The 19,484-nt window shown below is 35.6% G+C and overlaps 1 protein-coding gene across 2 annotated transcripts in view; it reads right to left on the minus strand.

Moving 5' to 3' along the window:
• Positions 1-18,201, minus strand: part of CHM (CHM Rab escort protein) — a 230,206-nt gene extending 212,005 nt beyond the window's left edge. Inside the window, exons 1-2 of one of the 2 annotated variants that reach the window (XM_045085590.1) lie at positions 18,135-18,201; positions 16,636-16,707 (exon numbers count right to left, since the gene is read on the minus strand). In XM_045085590.1, the coding sequence (XP_044941525.1) occupies positions 16,636-16,645 (10 nt within the window). In that variant the 5' untranslated portion in view covers positions 16,646-16,707; positions 18,135-18,201. The remainder of the gene's footprint in view (positions 1-16,635; positions 16,708-18,134) is intronic. The other variant, XM_045085589.1, reaches the window with a different exon arrangement.
• Between the last annotated feature and the right edge of the window lie 1,283 nt (positions 18,202-19,484).

The following is a 19,484-nucleotide window of genomic DNA, read 5'->3' on the forward strand; positions in this document are numbered from 1 at the left end:
AACATTCAGGGTACTTGAACTAAGTATCCAGAAAACTGGATTCTTGTTCTCAGATTTACATTAAGTAGTTGGAAAGTCATTTAACCTCTTTGGAATTTGGTTTTCTTATAGATATCCTTAGAGATAAAATGAAGGGCTTGAAATAAATGACCCATAAAGTCTGTGACCAGTTCTCAAGGGTGAATGTTAAAGGTGATCAACAACTTGGCCTCCCTTCTTGGGCAAATGACTTGAACTTAAAAAATAAAAACAGAACTCTGGGAAAATGATATTAGCAACAAAGTTGTTTACTCTCCCCCAAGATTCCCATAAAGGCTGACAGTGTAACCAAAACACCAAAACTAAACACCTACTGGCAACATCTATAACAATGCTAGGTGAAAAAATATGATGAACTCCAAAATACAAGTGGATCATTACAAACCATCAATAGCTGTTAAGAGCCACATGTTACCAGAAAATGCCCATAAGAAAATAAAAGAGAGACAAATTTGTGACAGCCCTGAAAGCCAAAGAAACCCAAAATTGCTATTATGCATTCACTGGAAACTTTGCAGGCCCTTTGAGAACAGTAGCAGCAATTGGAAGGAATTCTGCAGGCTCCAACCTATGGATGAGTGCAAAGAAACCCCTGGGAGTGCTAGAGTGGTGGGGGTAGTGGGGGTGGAGGAGTTGGGACCTATAAATTTAGGTTACCAATGAAGCAAACTCTCCCTACAGATAAATCCCTAAATGAGTAACTTGTGAATCTAATTGAAAGTCAGAAAAACAGGAAAAATAGGGGCAAAGGAAAGAGAAGCTCCATACAAAACTAGAAGAGGGTAACACAGCCAGCAGATCTCAGGCTACATTGTTTTTTACTTTGTGAAAACAAAAGAGATCTAGAACAGTGATGTTATAAAAGCTACCTGACCCACACTCATTAAGAGCATATAGAAAAACTTCACTTAAAAAAGAGCAACACAGGGGGCGCCTGGGTGGCTCAATGGGTTAAAGCCTCTGCCTTTGGCTCAGGTCATGATCTCAGGGTTCTGGGATTGAGCCCCGCATCGGGCTCTCTGCTCAGCGGGGAGCCTGCTTCCCCCCCTCCCCCGCCTGCCTCTCTGCCTACCTGTGATCTCTGTCTGTCAAATAAATAAATAAAATCTTTAAAAAAAAAAAAAAAAGAGCAACACAGGGACGCCTGTGTTGGCTCGGTTGGTTAAGCTACTGCCTTCAGCTCAGGTGGTGATCCCGGAGTCCTGAGACTGAGTACTGCATTGGGCTCCCAGCTCCACGGGGAGTCTGCTTCTCCCTCTGACCTTCTCCTCGCTCATGCTCTCTCTCTCTGTCTTCTTGTTGTTGTTGTTGTTGTTGTTTTAAAGAGCAAGAGCAACACAGAAGGATCTTGGTTGAATCCTATTCAATGTACAGTTTAAAAAAGACACACAATAAGGAATGAAATAATATCTCAAGAGACAATGAAATAAAAACATGACAGAAAAACATGCTCACAAATTGGATAAAATCTATAACCTAACTATGGTGATAGAAACATATATATATACATGTATTTATGAAAATGATAGAAGCTCTGAAAGAACAACATAAATCAAAATTAGAAAAACTCAGAAGTGTGATTAGAGAATGGTAACATTTGAAAAGAGTGAACTGACTCAAGAGGAAATTAAAGAAAAAGATCATTTCAGAAATAAAAATTAAGCTAGAAAGAGCACTAGAGCAAGGAAACACAATAGAATAATGCCTTAGGAAAAACTCAAGATGCAAACAAGAGCATAAAGTACTGGAGTTATGCTTTAAAAAGAGAAGCCTTATTTTTACATACATCTTGCAATATTTACACATAGAATATGATATCTTGAATTTACTTAGAAATAATTTGGGGCTGGATAGTATAATGAGAAGATGGAGGTATAGAGAACACAAGATGGTCCATAAATTGGTAAGTGTTAAACTGGGAGACTGGTACAAAGGGGTTATTTTAGTCTACTTTTTTATGTTTGAAATTTTCCATAATAAAAATTTTTAAAGTAAAATTTAATACTAAATTTTGGATAGCCAATGAAAGCTGGGGACTTTACCAAATAAATAATCTCTTGGAAAGGAGAGATTCGGTTTTATTTATTTATTTCATTTTATTTTATTTTACCTACATAGAGAAAAATGTACCAACTCGAGTTCTCTTAATGAAAATTTCATTAAGTAATGTAAATATTTGCTGAAGACTTATTCCATGCCAGGAAATGAAATAGAAAGATTCCACTACAATCAAGTTTTACTTACTATTCATTACACTAATATTTCTGTTTTATCTGCTTAAGTGACTAAAATGATCTTTTCACACCAAAGAATATCCCACGTGAGCTCCCTTCAGACATAATAATATTTAAACTTGCGATGAAAAAAGTTTCTCTGTTCAGCACATATTTTATTTCTGTGCCACAGAAGTGAAACTTATTATATCACCTATAAAGCTATGAGACTAAAATAGAGAAAGAGACTGTGTACTCATTCCAAGAATGCTATAATCATGAAATAACCTTCTTCCCTTCTTTAAAATCTTATCATTAAATCCACTTTTTTAAAAAGTAGAGAAAACAAGCTATGAGCCTTATAAACTAAATTCGAAAGGGTTTCTGAATCTTCTTTCAAACCATACAACATTCCATAAAGCAAAAACACTTCAGATTAACTTTTAAATGTAGTCTCATTATGTATTTAAGAGGAAACTGACAACATACTATTTAAGACAATTAACAATTATTTTATCCTGCTTATTAAAAAGCCCCAGTGATTGCATTGAGTTTATTAAAACAGTTGAAGGATAATTTTTTATCTAATGAAAATTACGATTTTATTGCATTAAGTATTTCATTAGGGCTGCTCCTGAAGAGAAGGCAGGGCAAAGGGCCTGTGGACAAACAGCCTGGAAAGAGGGATCTGAGAGCACCTGGGGCACAGAGAGTGGGGAGGTTATTTACTCATTTCAAGCCATGTCCTGTAGAGGCAGCGTTCACAGAACGAACCCTCCAGAAACAAAGGGACCTGGCAGATGCCATTTCCCTCTGGCTCAGACAGATATAACAGATATACCTAGAATATTCCATCCAAAAACAGAATTCACATTCATTTCAAGTGCACATGGAACATTCTCCAGAAAAGATCACACAATTAGCCCATAAAATAAGCCTCAACAAATTCAAGATCAAAGTCATACCAAGCATTTTTCTGATCACACTATGAAACTAAGAGACAACCACTAGAAAAAATCTGGAAAGACCACAAATACATGGATGTTAAACAGCATGCTACTAAACAATGAATGAATCAATAAGAAAATCAAAAAAGAAAAAAAAGTATAGGGAAACAAATGAAAATGAAAATGCAACAGTCCAAAACATTTCAGATGCTGCAAAATTTGTTCAACGAGGAAAGTTTATAGCAATAAAAGCCTACCTCAAAAAGCTAGAAAACTCTCAAATAAACCTAACCTTATACCTAAAAGAGCTAGAAAAAGAACAAACAAAACCTAAAACCAGCAGAAATAGGGAAATAATAAAGATTAGAGTAGTAATAAATGACACAGAAATTAAAAAAAAAAAAAATAGAACAGATCAAGGAAACCAGGAACTGGTCTTTGAAAAAAAATCAATAAAATTGGTAAACCTCTAGCCAGACTTATCAAGAAAAAGAGAAAGGACTCAAAATCACAAATGAGAAAGGAGAAATAACAACCAGCACCACAAAGATACTAACAGTTCTAAGAGTGTATTGTGAAAAACTACATACCAAGAAACATAAACTACCAAAACTAAAACAGGAAAAAACAAAATTTTAACAAATGAATTACCAGCAAAGAAACTGAGGTAATAATAAAAAAAAGCTAACAAATAAAAGTCTAAGAACAGATGACTTCAAAGGCAAATTCTACTGAACAATTAAAGAAGAGTTAATACCTATTCTTCTTAAACTATTCCAAAAAAACAGTAAATGAAGAAACACTCCCAAATTCATTCTATGAGGCCAACATTACCCTGATACCAAAACCAAATAAAGACAACAACAAAAATACAGACCGATATCTCTGATAAACACAGATGTGAAATCATCAACAAATATTACTAATCTGAATTCAACAATATATTTAAAAAATCATTAATCAAAGATCAAGTGAGACTTATTCCTGGGGTACCAGTGTGGTTCAATATCCACAAATCAATCAACCTGATAGATCACATCAATAAGAGAAAGAATAAAAACCATATGATTATTTCCATAGATGCAGAAAAAGCACTTAACGAAGTACAAAAACCATTCATGATACAAATCCTCAACAAAGTAAGTCTAGAAGCAACATACCTCAAATTAATAAAGATCATATAGGAAAAACTCCCAGCTAACATCAGCCTTAATGGAGAAAAACTGTGAGCTTTTCCCCTGAGATCAGGAAGAAGATAAGGATGTCTACCCTCATCACTTGAACTGGAAGTCCTTAGCCACAGCACTTGGACAACAAAAAGAAGTAAAACGCATCTAAATGAGTAAGAAAAAAGTAAAACTCTCACCATTTGCAGATGACATGACACTATATATATATATATATATATATATATATAACTCTAAAGACTCCACCAAAACTCTGCCAGAACTGGTAAACAAATTCAGTAAAGTCACAGGGTATAAAATCTATATACAGAAATCTGCTACATTTATTAACACCAATACTGAAGAAAGAGAAATTAAGAAAACAATTCCATTTACAACTGCACCGAAATCAAAAAGATCCCTAGAAATAAATTTAACCAAAGAGGTGAAGACCTGTACTCTGAAAACTGTAAGACATTGATGAAAGTAATTCAAGACAACACAAAGAAATGAAAAGACATTCCATGCACCTGGAATGGAAGAACAAATATTGTTAAAATATCTATAGTATCCAACGCAAGCTACGCATTTAATGCCATCCCTTCAAAATACCAGCAGCATTTTTCAGAGCTAGAACAATCCTGAAACTTGTATGAAAACACAAAAGACCCCAAATAGCCAAGGCAACCTTGGAAAAAAAAAGCAATGCTGGAGGCATCACAATTCTAGACTTAAAGTTCTATTACAAAGCTATGGTAGTCAGACAGTATGGTACTAGAACAAAAACAGACACACAGATCAACGGAATAGAATAGAGAACCCAGAAATGAACCTTAACTATGTGGTCAACTAATATTTGACAGAGCAGAAAAGAATACCCAATGGGAAAAAGACAGTCTCTTCAACAAACAGTGTTGGTTAACTTGGACAGCAACATTCCAAAGAATGAAACTGGACCACTTTTTTACCACACATACAAGTAAATTCAAAATGGATGAAAGACCTAAATGTGAGCCCTGAAACCATGAAAAGTCTAGAGGAGAACATGGGCAGTAACTTCTTTGATCCAGGCTGTAGCAAGTTTTTTCTAACAGGACTCCTGAGCCAAGGGAAACAAGAGAAAAAATACACTATTAAGAGTACATCAAAATAAAAAGCTTCTGCACAGCAAAGAAAACAATCAACAAAACTAAAAGGCAACCTATGGAATGGGAGAAGATATCTGCAAATGGCATATCCAATAAAGGGTTAGTATGCAAAATATATAAAGAATTTATAAAACTCAACACCTAAAAAAATAATCTAATTAGAAAATGGGCAGAAAACATAAACAGGCATTTCTTCAAAGATATACAGATAACCAACAGACACAGGAAAAGATGCTTAGCATCACTTGTTATCAAGGAAATGCAAATCAAAAGTACAATGGGGTATTACCTCACACGGGTCAGAATGGCTAAAATCAACAAGACAAGAAAGAACAGGTGTTGGTGAAGTCTGGAGAAAGGGGAACCCTCTTGCACCACTGGTAGGAATGCAAACTGGAGCAGTCACTTGGCAAAACAGTATGGAGATTCCTCAGAAAGTTAAAAATACAAATACCCTGTGATCCAGCAATTGCTCTACTGGGTATTTACCAAAAACAAACAAACAAACAAAACAACAACAACAAAAAAAAACCCCACCAATTCAAAGGGATACATACATGCATCCTTATGTTTACTGCACATTATTTACAAGAGCCAAGTGTCCCTCAACTGATGAATGGATAAAGAGGTCGTATATATACATGTACATGTGTACACACACACACACACACATAAATGGAATACTACTCAGCCATAAATAAGAATGAAATATCGCCATTTGCAAAGATGTAGATGAAGCAAGAAAGTATAATACAAGAGAGAAAAGTCAAAGAAAGAAATACCATATGCTTTCACTCATTTGCAGAATTTAAGAAACAAAACAAATGAGCAAAGAGAAAATAAAAGAGATACAAACCAACAGACAAACTCTCAACTGTATAGAACAAAGAGATGGTTATCAGAGAGGAGATCACACTGTCTTTCCCCCCACCTCCGTTTCCCCTCATGCCCTCACTCTCTCCCTCTTAAATAAATCTAAAAAAATAAAACTTAAAAATGTTTTTAGTTGAAAAAATAATAGTAATAAAAATGCCTAAAATGCAGCAAGACAGCTACTTTTCTTTTTCATTTTCTCTTATACAGTAAATATGGTATAATGCTAAAGAAAATATTAGAATCATACATAACCTGGCCCTTAACAATTTTTTTCATTTTTCCCTTACTTTCCAGTCTTTATCCACATATATACAGAAGGCAGAAACTGAAACACAGAGGGGTTAAGTAATTTGTCAAAAGTCATATACCCAGTAAATGGTGACTTAATATTGGAACTTAGCCACTCTGGCTCAAGTCTGTGCTTTTAACTACTATACTCTTTCATGACATCTAAATCTCTTTGTCCATCCCCACCAAGCAACCTAACAATTAATTCCATTTTCTGAATTACTTGATTCTCAGAAACTAGTATTTAACTGGTAGACACCAATAATGCTAGAAAGGTATATTCCTTTTTGTGAATTCAAAAATTGGAATTTAGTGGCAGCTACTAAGTGTGGAAGGAATCAAAGAACTAAGAATCAAAGAAAAAAACATTTTTTGCAAGTCCTAATGAGAATACTTATTTCTACAAGAATTACATACTGATGCCAAAACAATTATGTGAATAGTTGGTATCAAATTGAATACTTGTACAGTGCCAAATTAGCAATACACAGATTATCTTCAATGCACAGGGGAAATATATCCATACAATGGAAGCATCAGATTGTCATCACTCTAATCCAGGGTTAATCTCAGCAATATTCATGGTGGATCAACCAGATATGATGTGTGTTCTGGCATAGTCCAACATAGCACCCAATCACTAAAGATAAATTATAGCCATAAATTTTAACTTTGAATCCATTAAGCCTTTAGATATAATTCTCAGGGGGTGCCTGGGTGGCTCAGTCATTAAGCATCTGCCTTCAGCTCAGGTCATGATTCCAGGGTCCTAGGATCAAACCTCACATAAGGCTCCCTGCTCAGCAGGTAGCCTGCTTCTCCCTCTCCCACTCCCTCTGCTTGTGTTCCCTCTCTCGCTGTGTCTCTGTCAAATAAATATATAAAATCTTTTTAAAAAATAGATATAACTCTCAGTTTATAAAAAAAAGAAAAAACACAAAACATAGACATAGTAGTAAAGTAACTGATACACAGGAAGAAAGCAGTCAAATTCAAAAGGCAGAACATTCTGTAGGATCACTGGCCTAGTCTCAACATTTCAGTCATCATTAAAAACAAACAAACAAACAAACAAACAAAAGGAACTATGCCAGGATAAAACAGACTTACAGGGCATTAAGAACCAGCAGTGCATAATACTGAATTGGACCCAAATTTGCACATTTCAGCTATAAAGAGTATTTTGGGATGGGTGTTTGTATAAAGTTAAATATGGTCTCTGTACTGGAGATAAAAAATGAACTGGAATGGATAGAAAGGTGACTATTAGTGACTGAAAAAGTTGCAAAATGGTATGTACAAATGACCTTATTTTGTCACGAATGTACTTATGACATTACAAATTTCCCGGGGTAGGAGAGAGGCTTGAAAAGCTGTAAACCAAAGGGCAAATAAATACAATTACCTTGGTAAATAGGCATAACCTACTGAAGCTGAAGATTTGCAAATCTAGTATACAACACAATGACAGCATGTGTGTGTACATGTGAGTGTGTAGGGAAGGGGGAATAAATCTGTATGCATCTGTACAGATGAATCTCACAAACATAACACTGGTCAACAAAAGCAAGTTACAGAAAGCATACATACTATAGTACTCCAAAAGTTAGACAACAGCCAAAAACAGGCAAAACAATACATTTTTCAGAGATGCATACACACATAATAAAGACAACTTTAAAAATACAAGGAACAATACAATTTACCATAATCATTACATCTATGGGAAAGGAACGGAACACAGATGATAGTGACCCACGTAAAGAGCTTCTAAAGTTCCAGTAATGCTCTTTTTCTTTAACTGGATCATACATACATGTCATTCACTTTATTATTGTTCTCTGTAATAAATATACATGCACACACGTACATATTTCATTTGTACATATGTTATTTTTTTAAGATTTTATTTATTTATTTGACAGAGCGGGAGAGATCACAAGTAGGCAGAGCAGCAGGCAGAGAGAGAAGGAAGCAGGCTCCCTGCTGAGCACAGAGCCCAATGCGGGTTTGATCCCAGGACCCTGAGATCATGTACTGAGCTGAAGGCAGAGGCTTAACCCACTGAGCCACCCAGGTGCCCCGTGCATGTTGTTTTATAATATAAATGAAAGCTGTGGACCAGATCCTGGGCCACACTGTAAGACTGCCTATTCCGCCAGTTAACTGGCCTCCTGTGAGCTTTCAGACACTTTTCTATTTACCTTATTTTCAAATTTCACTATGATAAGCAGCTTTAAAATAGATGTCACTCTTACAGCTTCTAACTATACTGAATGATTTTCTCAGATCTGGAGTTACTGAGTCTAAGAATAAACACATTTATAAATCTTAGTACAAACTGTCAAATTACTTTGCTCAAGTGTTATCTCAATTTATAATACTGTCACATTAACTGAAAACAACTTCATCAACAAATTAGTTATTACTCTTTTAATGTTTTTAATTAGGTTATTTTACATTCAACATATTAAGAAAAAATATTTCCCAGCAGCTTGTTGACTATTTCTATCTTCTCTTTACATTCTGGGCCCATTAGTCTAAAGAGATCTTGATATTTTTCACATAAATTGGGAGGTACTCATTTTCTGTAATTAGTCCTGTTATGAGTTGCAAATACTCTCACTGCTATTTTTTTTCTTTTGGTTTTCTACTTTTCAGAGTAGATGCTATGATTTTTAATATACTCAAATACTACCTTTTGTTTTTTGAGATTTCAAAGAAGTGATTTCTCTATAGATCAGATGATCCAGTCTATTCTTAATTTGTAGTTCCTACTTTGAAAGAGACTACCCTGAAAGAGACACTTATTGTCAAAAAGTCCAAAAAATGATCATATAATAAAAAAAATTAATTTCAACTCAATGAAGAACAGACTATTAGATCAATTGTATTAGAATAACTGGCTGGTGATTTAGATGGAAAAAAAACCCTCATATGTTACAACAAAGTAAATTTCAAGTGAATTAAAATTTAAATGTAAAAAATAAACTACTAAAAAATAAACTAAGAGTTAGTATTTACTTAATCTTGGACGGGAAATCTATCTATGCTCATCTCCAAAGGCGGTTAACAAAAGTAACACAAGTATATGTAAAACTGGTAAAATCTAAATAAGGTAAATAGGTAAGGTCAATTTCCTGGTTATGTTAGAGTTATCTAAGATGTTACTTGCCAATGGGGAAACTGGGTGAAGTGTATAGAGGACCTTCCCATATTATTTCTTACAACTGCATGTGAGTCTACAATTATCTCCAAATAAAAACTTTTTAAGAATGACACTGGAAAGAATATTTGGTTGACATGGAATGATGTTCATGACATACTGTGAGGTGAAATATAGCAGGTTTAAAAACAGCATCTATGATACATTTTTATAAGCACAGAAAAGTAGACATATCTATACACACAGTGAGAAAACATCTGGAAGTACATACATAAAAGTATTACTTTAGTAACACAGCCCTTGGAGGAAAACAATATTACCATATTCATTCCATCAATTCAGATGCATCTATTGTAAGTGCTGACAAATACTGAAAATTGTAGGGACCAAAAGAGTAGTCAACCAAGAAAAGACAAACTTCATAAACAGGACGAGTCCAACACTTAATCTTGAAAATTTAATTTGCAAGTGAATAAAACAAAAACAAACAAACAAAAAACCCTAAAATGGTAAACTCCAGCATGCACAAGCAGCCTATATGTTATTTTTTTTTAATATTTTATTTGTTTATTTGACAGACAGAGATCACAAGTAGACAGAGAGGCAGGCAGAGAGAGAAAGAGAGGGAAGTATAGGCTCCCTGCTTAGCAGAGAGCCCAATGCGGGACTTGATCCCAGGACTCTGAGATCATGACCTGAGCTGAAGGCAGCGGCTTAACCCACTGAGCCACCCAGGTGCCCGCCTATATGTTATTTTTAACAATGATTTTATTTCAGTGGGAAGCTATGTACCTTGAATTATCTTGAAATCAATGAATAATTAATTCCTGGGGAAAACAGATTATCTCCTGAAATATTACTGTATTCCCTGACCCCATTTTTTACCATTACTTTAGTGGCTGTGATTTTTATTTTCAGTTTTAAGGAATAAACACAACCATGTCACGCAGTTCACCTTCATCAAAAGGTTTGCAAGCTAACACAGATGTCATGATGTTGTAAATGATGAGTTAAAACTATAAGATTTTGTTGGCATCTGGATTTTAATGTCAACAAAGGTAACTCCAAAAATGAACTGACTGCCAACCACAAAGCTAGGACACATTAATATAACACTGATAGTATAAGGCATTTTTGACTTGGAAGAATCCCACAACCTCATTCTAGTAACTCAATTTTAGCTAGAACAGCTCTAGTCTTAATAGCTTGACCTAGGTCAAATTTAACTAAGCCTTAGGTTTTATATTTGTAAAATGGAGATAATTATATCTTCCACAGACAGGGTTGTTGAGAGAATCAGATAAGATAATGCATATTAAGAGCTTAGAACAGTACTCATATACAGTAAATATTTCTCAGATATTTGTTTAACAGTGTGTTGTAGGAACTAACCTAATTATCTGTCATCTATTTGGCTTAGATAGCTCATGACAAAGTAACACAGTTCACAGGGAAAAAAGCTGTATTAGAATTCACAACTCAGTAAGGCATGGGAATGAAAGGCAGAGCATAACAAATACAGTCAATGATCTCATAATAGCAATGTAATGGGACAGATGATAGCTACACTTGTGGTGAACATAATGGATAAACTTGTCAAATCACCAAGTTGTGCATCTGAAACTAATGTAACTGTGTCAACTATATTCAAACAAAATTTATGTGAAAAAGAATTCACAACTCAACATCTTCCTAATATGCCTTCTATCTGTATGTAAAACCTATTTCTCTATAGCTTGTATAAATTTTCCATAATAATCATTTAATCTTATATAGAAAAGTAATTTAGTGCTCACTTCAGCAGAAGATATACTAGAAAAGTAATTAATAAATGTAATAAATGTGAAAATCTGGATCACATATATAAGACCAAAACATTTCAAAGCAAAATAAAATGATTAAAACTCCATTAATTAATAGTCATTACAACTCAATGTGTAACACTAGGCTGGACAAAAAAGATATGTGATATAAACCAAATCAGTCAAGTAACAGGATTTAAACTCTTTGGTAAAAATCCAATATGAGATAAAATACTTACACTGAGTACCATACTGGCCAAGCTGCTCCTGGTCTGTCTTTCTGTCTGTCTGTCTCTCTTTTGCCCCTGGTCTCTTATTTCCAAACTACTTTTTAAATAGCCTCAGTATGATAACATGATGGCTCTCATAATCGTGCTTTGGAAAATCACTACCTGTGATAAATTACCATTTCTTTTTACAATGCCCTTTAATAAGATTATTAAAAAAGCAAAAATACAATGAATCAATCTTTCTAAGTATACCTATTTTCTTGACTACAAATATCCTCAAAATGTTTCCAATCTCTCTAGCATTTTATATACACACAAACACACACACACTCACACACACACAAAACACACTAATACATAATTTTTAATATGTATGTCAACACAAACTTTTGGAGACTTTTAGTCTATTTTACTTTTAAAACCATTCATATATATATCAGGCACAACCTAACATTTCGGTTAAAAGACACTGCATTGAAACTGAATAGCAGGTGATTTAGCATGAGTTACAGGTCAATTATACAGAACTATAATTATTTTTGTGCATTGGGATTTTATGTTAAACATGAGAATGTGATGATGAGCATCCATATTTGATTTTAATTGCTGTAACTTGAGTTATCCAAAACATCATGAGAACACTAGAGAAAATGAGTAAATGACATGAGCCATGGGAGATGAAAATGATGCTGCAGAGGGAACTCTAGTAACAGATGCAGCTCTGAGGAACTGGCTCAAACTTATAAGGGAAGGATAAGCCTCTCCCAACAAGTCTTCTCCAGAGTTAGATGACTCCCTTTACTTTCCTAGGTTCTGAGAGCAGAAAAGACATACTTTTCCATCAATAAATGCCTGAAGGCTTGCAAAGCATTTTTTAATGTAAAATCTGTGTGCTTTCTTTAGCTCCTTCAGCATTCTTACACTGACAAAGAAGAGTTTCATACTATGCCCCAAATAAGATAAATCTGTTCAAAACCTTTAGACATAACAAATAATTCAAGGTGATGAACCAAAGAGAAAAAAGAAAAATAGAAAACCTGTAAACCCGCAAGATTAAGAAATCTGTTAGAAATAGTGGTAATAGACACACAAAGTTCTTTACTATCAACCAGCCAATGGGAAGAGGAGGAAAAGGACTCAGACATCTGAATCCTTCTGCTGCTTTCCATGGAAAGCCCTTCCTGGGATGCATTCAAGTAGGAACAGTGATGATAAAAGCACCTGGGAATGGCATCATGGGGCAAAAAAAAAAAAAAAAAAAAAAAAATCAACTACATTTTCTGAGCACTTACTAAACATTTTACAGGAAATATTTCATTGAATTCTCAACACAGCTCTCTGAGGTTTATTCTCATGTAGAGATGAAAAATTGCAACTTAGACATTAAGAGACATGTGTAAGGTGGCACAAGAGACACAGATGATTCAAACCCAATCTGTCTCATTTCAGAATCATATTGTCAATCACTACATTATCACTACACTGCTCAAATGAGATACATATGGGTCAAAGTAAATAAAATATATGAATGGTATAGCATTTGTAAAACTAAAGGACTTTTGAAATACTATTTTCATTACTATTCACTGTTATTCAGTTAATATTCTCTAGACTTTAAAGACTTTTTGCCCCAATAATCCTCCAAAAATATGTGTATGTATATACATGTATGTATTTTGCAGTGATCTGTTATACACAAATAAAATATTTGTTTCATTAAACTACATTAATCCTTACTACATGTAATATATTCTGATATATTCTTCTCTACCTCTTTTTTAAATGCTGGAATTGATTTCATGACCCACATATGGTGACATCTTGCAATTACCACACCAAAATAATCACAACTCAGCTCTGCAGAGATGATAGGTATATGTATGTTTGGAAACACAGAGGAAGTATGGGCACCCTGTCATGTTAGAAATATATACATGTATCCTGGGAGAAAAGTAAGTAAGATATATATGTGGGAAGTCACATATGGGGTATTTGGTAAATGTGTTTTCACAAAACCTCCTGCACCAATACTCCCCCAACATTTAGAGAAGTGATGTTGTATCACCGCCATAAGCATTACAGTCACTGAGTTGCCAGCCAAGGCTGACATTATAATTCTCAGCCAACATCAAAGAATGGAAGCATACTACCTATGTGACCTTCCTGATAAAAGCAGCTTACTGTTTATAAGAAAATTTTTATGACCCATTTTGACACCCACATTTCTAAAGTATACTAAACACTGACCTGACTCCTTAAAAGGACTATACAGAATTTAGCCTTTTCAAAGACCCAGGGTCATACTTAGGTTACACAATGGTAAACTTTAGAACTGGTAAATAGGTCACCTAATTCAAATCTCCCACTTTATAGATGAACAAACTGGCATCCCAAGAGGTGATATAATTTGCCCAAAGTCACCCAGTAGAAAGGTCAAGTGATTCCTATTACACCAGGCTGCCTCATCTACTATCATACTATGTGGAACACATAGTTACTTATCTAGGTAAGTAGTTACAATTTAGGAGCAATAATCTTTGTAATTCCTCCCATGTTTGTTATCTTGGTTATCTCATTCCTTTCCCCATAATCTTTAGGAATAAAACTCTTAAATCAAAAAGGACCTATGTGTTTCTCCCCTGCAGTAAAAATTTTAAGCTAGCCCACTCCACAGTCCATCTTAGGGAAAGAACTCCCAACGTATAATTGTGTGGTATACTTCAGAAAGGAAAGGGATGCAGACTGAATCCCTATGTGTCGTCTTCAGAAAGCAAGAAGGATGCAATGGTAAGTCCTCATTGGCTTAAGAACAGTTCTGAGGCTGTGACTATAGGAATCCCAGTCTCTGAAAACAGGCAAAACTGTAAAGTTCACAAGGCAGGGACTAGATTCTCAGTAAATGTGGGTTGAATACTCTGAAAAATGAGTGTCTGTCATTATACAAACTGGTCCCAGGCCATTTTACTGTTTGACATAGGCTTGCACTTTAGGTGTTTGTCTCTTTCCTTTCCCACTAGGATATGAACTATCATTTATATCTAGTGACATCCCCCAAACACAGCTTTTGCAGAAGTTGAGGATGTTTCTAATATGTTCTGAGCATACGGATTTCTAAAATAAAAATATGCTCTAAGCGAGGGCCTGAATGATTCTACTATGTAAGAAGCATGCCAATATTATCACAGTTCTCCTAACTTCCATCTTGCCTGCTCTTCTGTTGAACTGTTGGCTCTCATGCAGATGCAGATTACACAGATGTCACCTCCAGTGAGGTATTATGTTACTGGGACTATTTTTAACTGAAACCAATGATACTTCTCTACAGCCCACAAAATTATCATTCCAATGTCTTTTTAAAAGGCAAAATGCCTTGAAAATGACAACCATGTACCCAAACTGAAAGCCACTCTCTAGAACATCACTTACATTCAGTTTTGTCCTCTCCTTTAAGACTCCAGATGCCCCCCCTTCCTTATTCCATTTTCTTCTATAATTTTCACAGCTCAAATACTTTATTTTATTCCTCTGCCTTTGGGTGTTTGACACATATTTCCTGTATTTTGTAATCAGAAAGAGATGGACATAACTAAGAAAATACATACAAAACTTTATCTTCTCAAAATCTCTTCAAAATATGACCTTAAGAAAAATCTTGTGATATGGAAAGTAAAAGAAAAAAAACTAATTAATCAAGGACAAAAGGATTTGAATATTATCTACAGATGTTTTTATTTGAAGCCATTGTCTCTTTACACAGCTAAATCTACTAAAAGAAAAATTACATTTCATAGCCTATTTCTTCATGTTTGTGATACATACATGTTTAATTCTGCTTTTGTCAGTAAAACTGAAATGAAGAAATGCTGCTTTTCCTAAAATTTACTCAAGCTAGTACTTAGTAATGCAAACATATAGAGCATGTGGAGCCCAACGTGGGACTTGAACTCAATGACCCTGAGATCAAGAACTGAGCTGAGATCAAGAGTTAGATGCTTAATGGACTGAGCCATCCAGGTGCCCCTAATGCAAACATTTGTAAGGTTACTTCCAGTAAACTATTGCCGAAGAAAAATATTCCAAACACATTAACAATAATTCCAATTAAGTAATGACTGGAATTATTAGACTCATTTGGGAAATGACATTTATCCAATTTCCCCATTTTTAACATACCTAAAAACAAAACTTCATAACAAAGTTCTGCAGCATGCATGATAAACTCAGAGTATGTTCACCATTAAGTGATATAAAAAAACATAACTTACAATTAACTTCAAGTAAGTTCTTCCTATAATTTAAGAAATAATATTACCCTCACTGGAACAGGTCTAAAATTAATATTTTTCTAAATACACCAGATGCCGCCTAATGTAATTTTCTGTATCACTCACAGTATCTTCCTACCTCTACCATAACAGACTCTAACAAAATGAATATAGTCCATATTATGAACTGAACCATAAAGCAACTATTTAAGAATTAATGGCACTTAATAATAGGACTTAACACTCTTACCTATTAAAATTTGAATCCAGATAAGAAAAATCTTATAATGGTTCAAAAAAATTTTTTAAACACCCCAAGTTCCTAGGTAACAAAAAAGAAAGGCAATAATATAGAATCCAAGTATGGTATAACAGCTATTCAAAAATGGATGTTGTTCTCGATTTTAGGATAGACTGGAGAGAACAAATGAACAGTCAATTGGCTCCTTCCAGCTCTCATTCAACATCTGTTCACAGCAACCACAGCCAAGTTACCTGCAGCCATGCAGTTTTCATAATGGGAATACACATGTCTTTACTGTCCTCAGACCACTCACCCAGATGCAACTAGAATAAGAGAATTTTTGGTTAGACAATACCTGAAAGAATATCTAGTTTACCCTTTCTGTATTTAAAAACAAGGCGACTGAGGCTCAGAGAGATTAAGTGCCCAAGCAATTCAAAAAGCTATTTAAAGGCCAAGCAAAGTCTAGAAATAACTGTTCTCAATTATTTCTATCAATATGGGTTAATTCTGAAGGTCTGAAGCACAGATTCTCCTTCTGAGATGGAATGGGCCTTTGGAAACTTACCAGCTGTGTTATCTTGGGCACATGACAAACTTTCTAAACCCCCTTTTCCTCTTTTGTAAAGTGTAGAGAATGAATACCTACTCTATGAGGTTGTTGTACAAACAGCTTCTAAAGTGCTTAGCACCTCAATTAGAAAATAATAAGCATTCAAAACCAGGTAGCTATTATTTTTACTCCCACCCTAGAAACATGGCTGCCCCTACTGTTTGAGAAGACAACTCTATTCATTAACACAATCGACAGGTTCTTATCCACCAGAGCTTCTACAACCTACCACATTCTGCAAACAGGAGAAAACCCCACTCAACATCCTACTTCATACCATCTAAAATCCGCCCTTTACACTATTAAGAAAAACAAAATACCAACTGCTGCCAAATATCTTCTGCCACGGGCTGTACGCTGAATTTGCCAACTAGAAATTGCAGGGTTTTTTCTGGCTCCACCCAAAACATGGAGAATAAATGATGGGTAAACGAGGGGAAGATAAGGTCACACACCTGAAGGGAATTCACAGAAGCTTCTTCTCAGCTCATTTAGTCGTGAGGAGATAGGTGGGTGATACAGAACAAAACGCTATCTTCCAGCATCATAAAGCAGAAATGGCTACCTCAACAAAATACAATTGCCTAGGCTTGTCAACACAATAGAAAAGAAACCGTGTCCTTATCCTAGTAAATTAATACACGAGCAACAACTGAGCATCTTTCGGGAAAACCCGAGGACCGAGCTGTATCCAAGCTGCACTACACCCTAAGACTACATAAGTATATGAAAAATTCCTAAGGGCGAGACAACATGATGGGGAATATCACCTTGAAATCAACAAGGAAGGAATCATGTCATACCCAAAACGTCTCTTTGATAAAATCCCGACCCTGCGTTCTCACACTACAAACCCACCTCGCTCTAAGGAAATTACTGAATCACCCACAGCAACCAACCTCAGCAATCGGCATCTACCAGATCGACCCCTACTCAAATGGCTCTAAGTACCGGGGGTCCAAGTCCCTCCCTGGAGCTGCAAGTCCCGCGCTGACTCCACACTACCTCACTTCGTTCCCATCCTCCCTCCCATCCTCAATCCCCGGCATTTCTCGCTAAACGTCAACACTGACAGAGAAGGTAGGAACAAGACAGATTTCCTATACTTTGTTCGGGAATTCCCAGAGCCGCACATACCCGTCCCTATCACGATCACATCAAACTCTGAAGGGAGATTGTCCGCCATCTTGAAAGGAAATGTGTCATGTGACTATTGCTTGTGGAAATGAAATCTAGTCAGGCATCGCCCTGGTAGAAGGCGGAAGGAAAAACAGTGTATCCTGGATGTTGTAGTTCTTGGGTGGCCGGCCCAGGTAGGCGGCTACAGCATTTTATTTGAAATGTTTACGCAAATGTTAAAAGTTCAGTTTATTTTCCAGCCTAAGTGCAGTAGCGCTTTTAGGCTGGAGGTTTGGGGTAGTAATGAGATAGAAATACTTGCTTTGCTAGCTAGGATGAATGGGAAAACCTGGGTGCCCCTTGACAGTGATGAAGCAAGAATTGCTGGGATAGATGGAGGACTGAAATTGAAAAAGGCTTGGTCTGTGAACAAAGGAAATTTTCATTTCAGCCTAGAAACTTGTTTCCCCGTGTGTGTATGTGTGTGTGTGTGTGTGTTTTCGTTTTGCGCCCCCTGCCCCCGGCATATTTTTTCGCACCATTTTTTTCAAACTATATCCCCAAACTATATCTTTTTCGTCTCCATGTCTCCCCAACGAAAGCCCACGAAAAACCTCTCGCCTTAGCTTCGCCACAATGAAACCTAAGTTGCATCTGAATTTGTTCTAGTTAGTCCAAGCAGCCACCCTGCAGTATATTTTTACAAAATCAGCTTCGCTTTACGGGAGGGGAAAAAAGATATGAAAGCATAGTAGTTGCTTGATAGGCATGTATTGGTTCTGAAACTGGTTTTTTATACGTGTACAAGGAGTCCATACAAGATTCTTCTGATAACCTGCTGCAGAAATGATCAAAATAAAATGGCCTTATACTGAAGTGATTGTGTTTGAAAATTAATGAGGGGCTTTAGGGCTCATTGTGGTTATTTTAGGTATTTTACAAGAGTTTCAAAATAATTCAAGAGAGAAATAATTTCAAAAGAGAAAGTGCTGGTAGTGGACCTTCCCTTACACCATCTGCCCTCTGAACTGTTTGTGGTTTTCTAGTCACACTGTTTTTCCTTCAGCATGGAATGATATTCCCATTCTCCAGTTAACATATTCTTAATATTCAGCTCAGGTTCTACCACCTCCTTTTATCTCCTCCCTATATCGTATTGAATTTCCCTATGTAGTGTTAACACCCTGTTATAGCCTCCCAAAGGGCAGTAAAATTTTTTGCATTTATGTTGGTTCCTATACAATACACACACCTCCATACATACAAAAGGATACACCCAGATATATAATGCCCTAAATTATAAGTCTCTCTATGACAGGGTCTGGGCCTTACTCATCTTTTTATCCGCTGCATCTAATATGAGCCTGT

The sequence above is a fragment of the Mustela putorius genome, unplaced genomic scaffold, assembly GCF_011764305.1.
Source record: "Mustela putorius furo isolate JIRA1106 unplaced genomic scaffold, ASM1176430v1.1 tig00000870_pilon_pilon_pilon, whole genome shotgun sequence".
Taxonomy (NCBI): domain Eukaryota; kingdom Metazoa; phylum Chordata; class Mammalia; order Carnivora; family Mustelidae; genus Mustela; species Mustela putorius.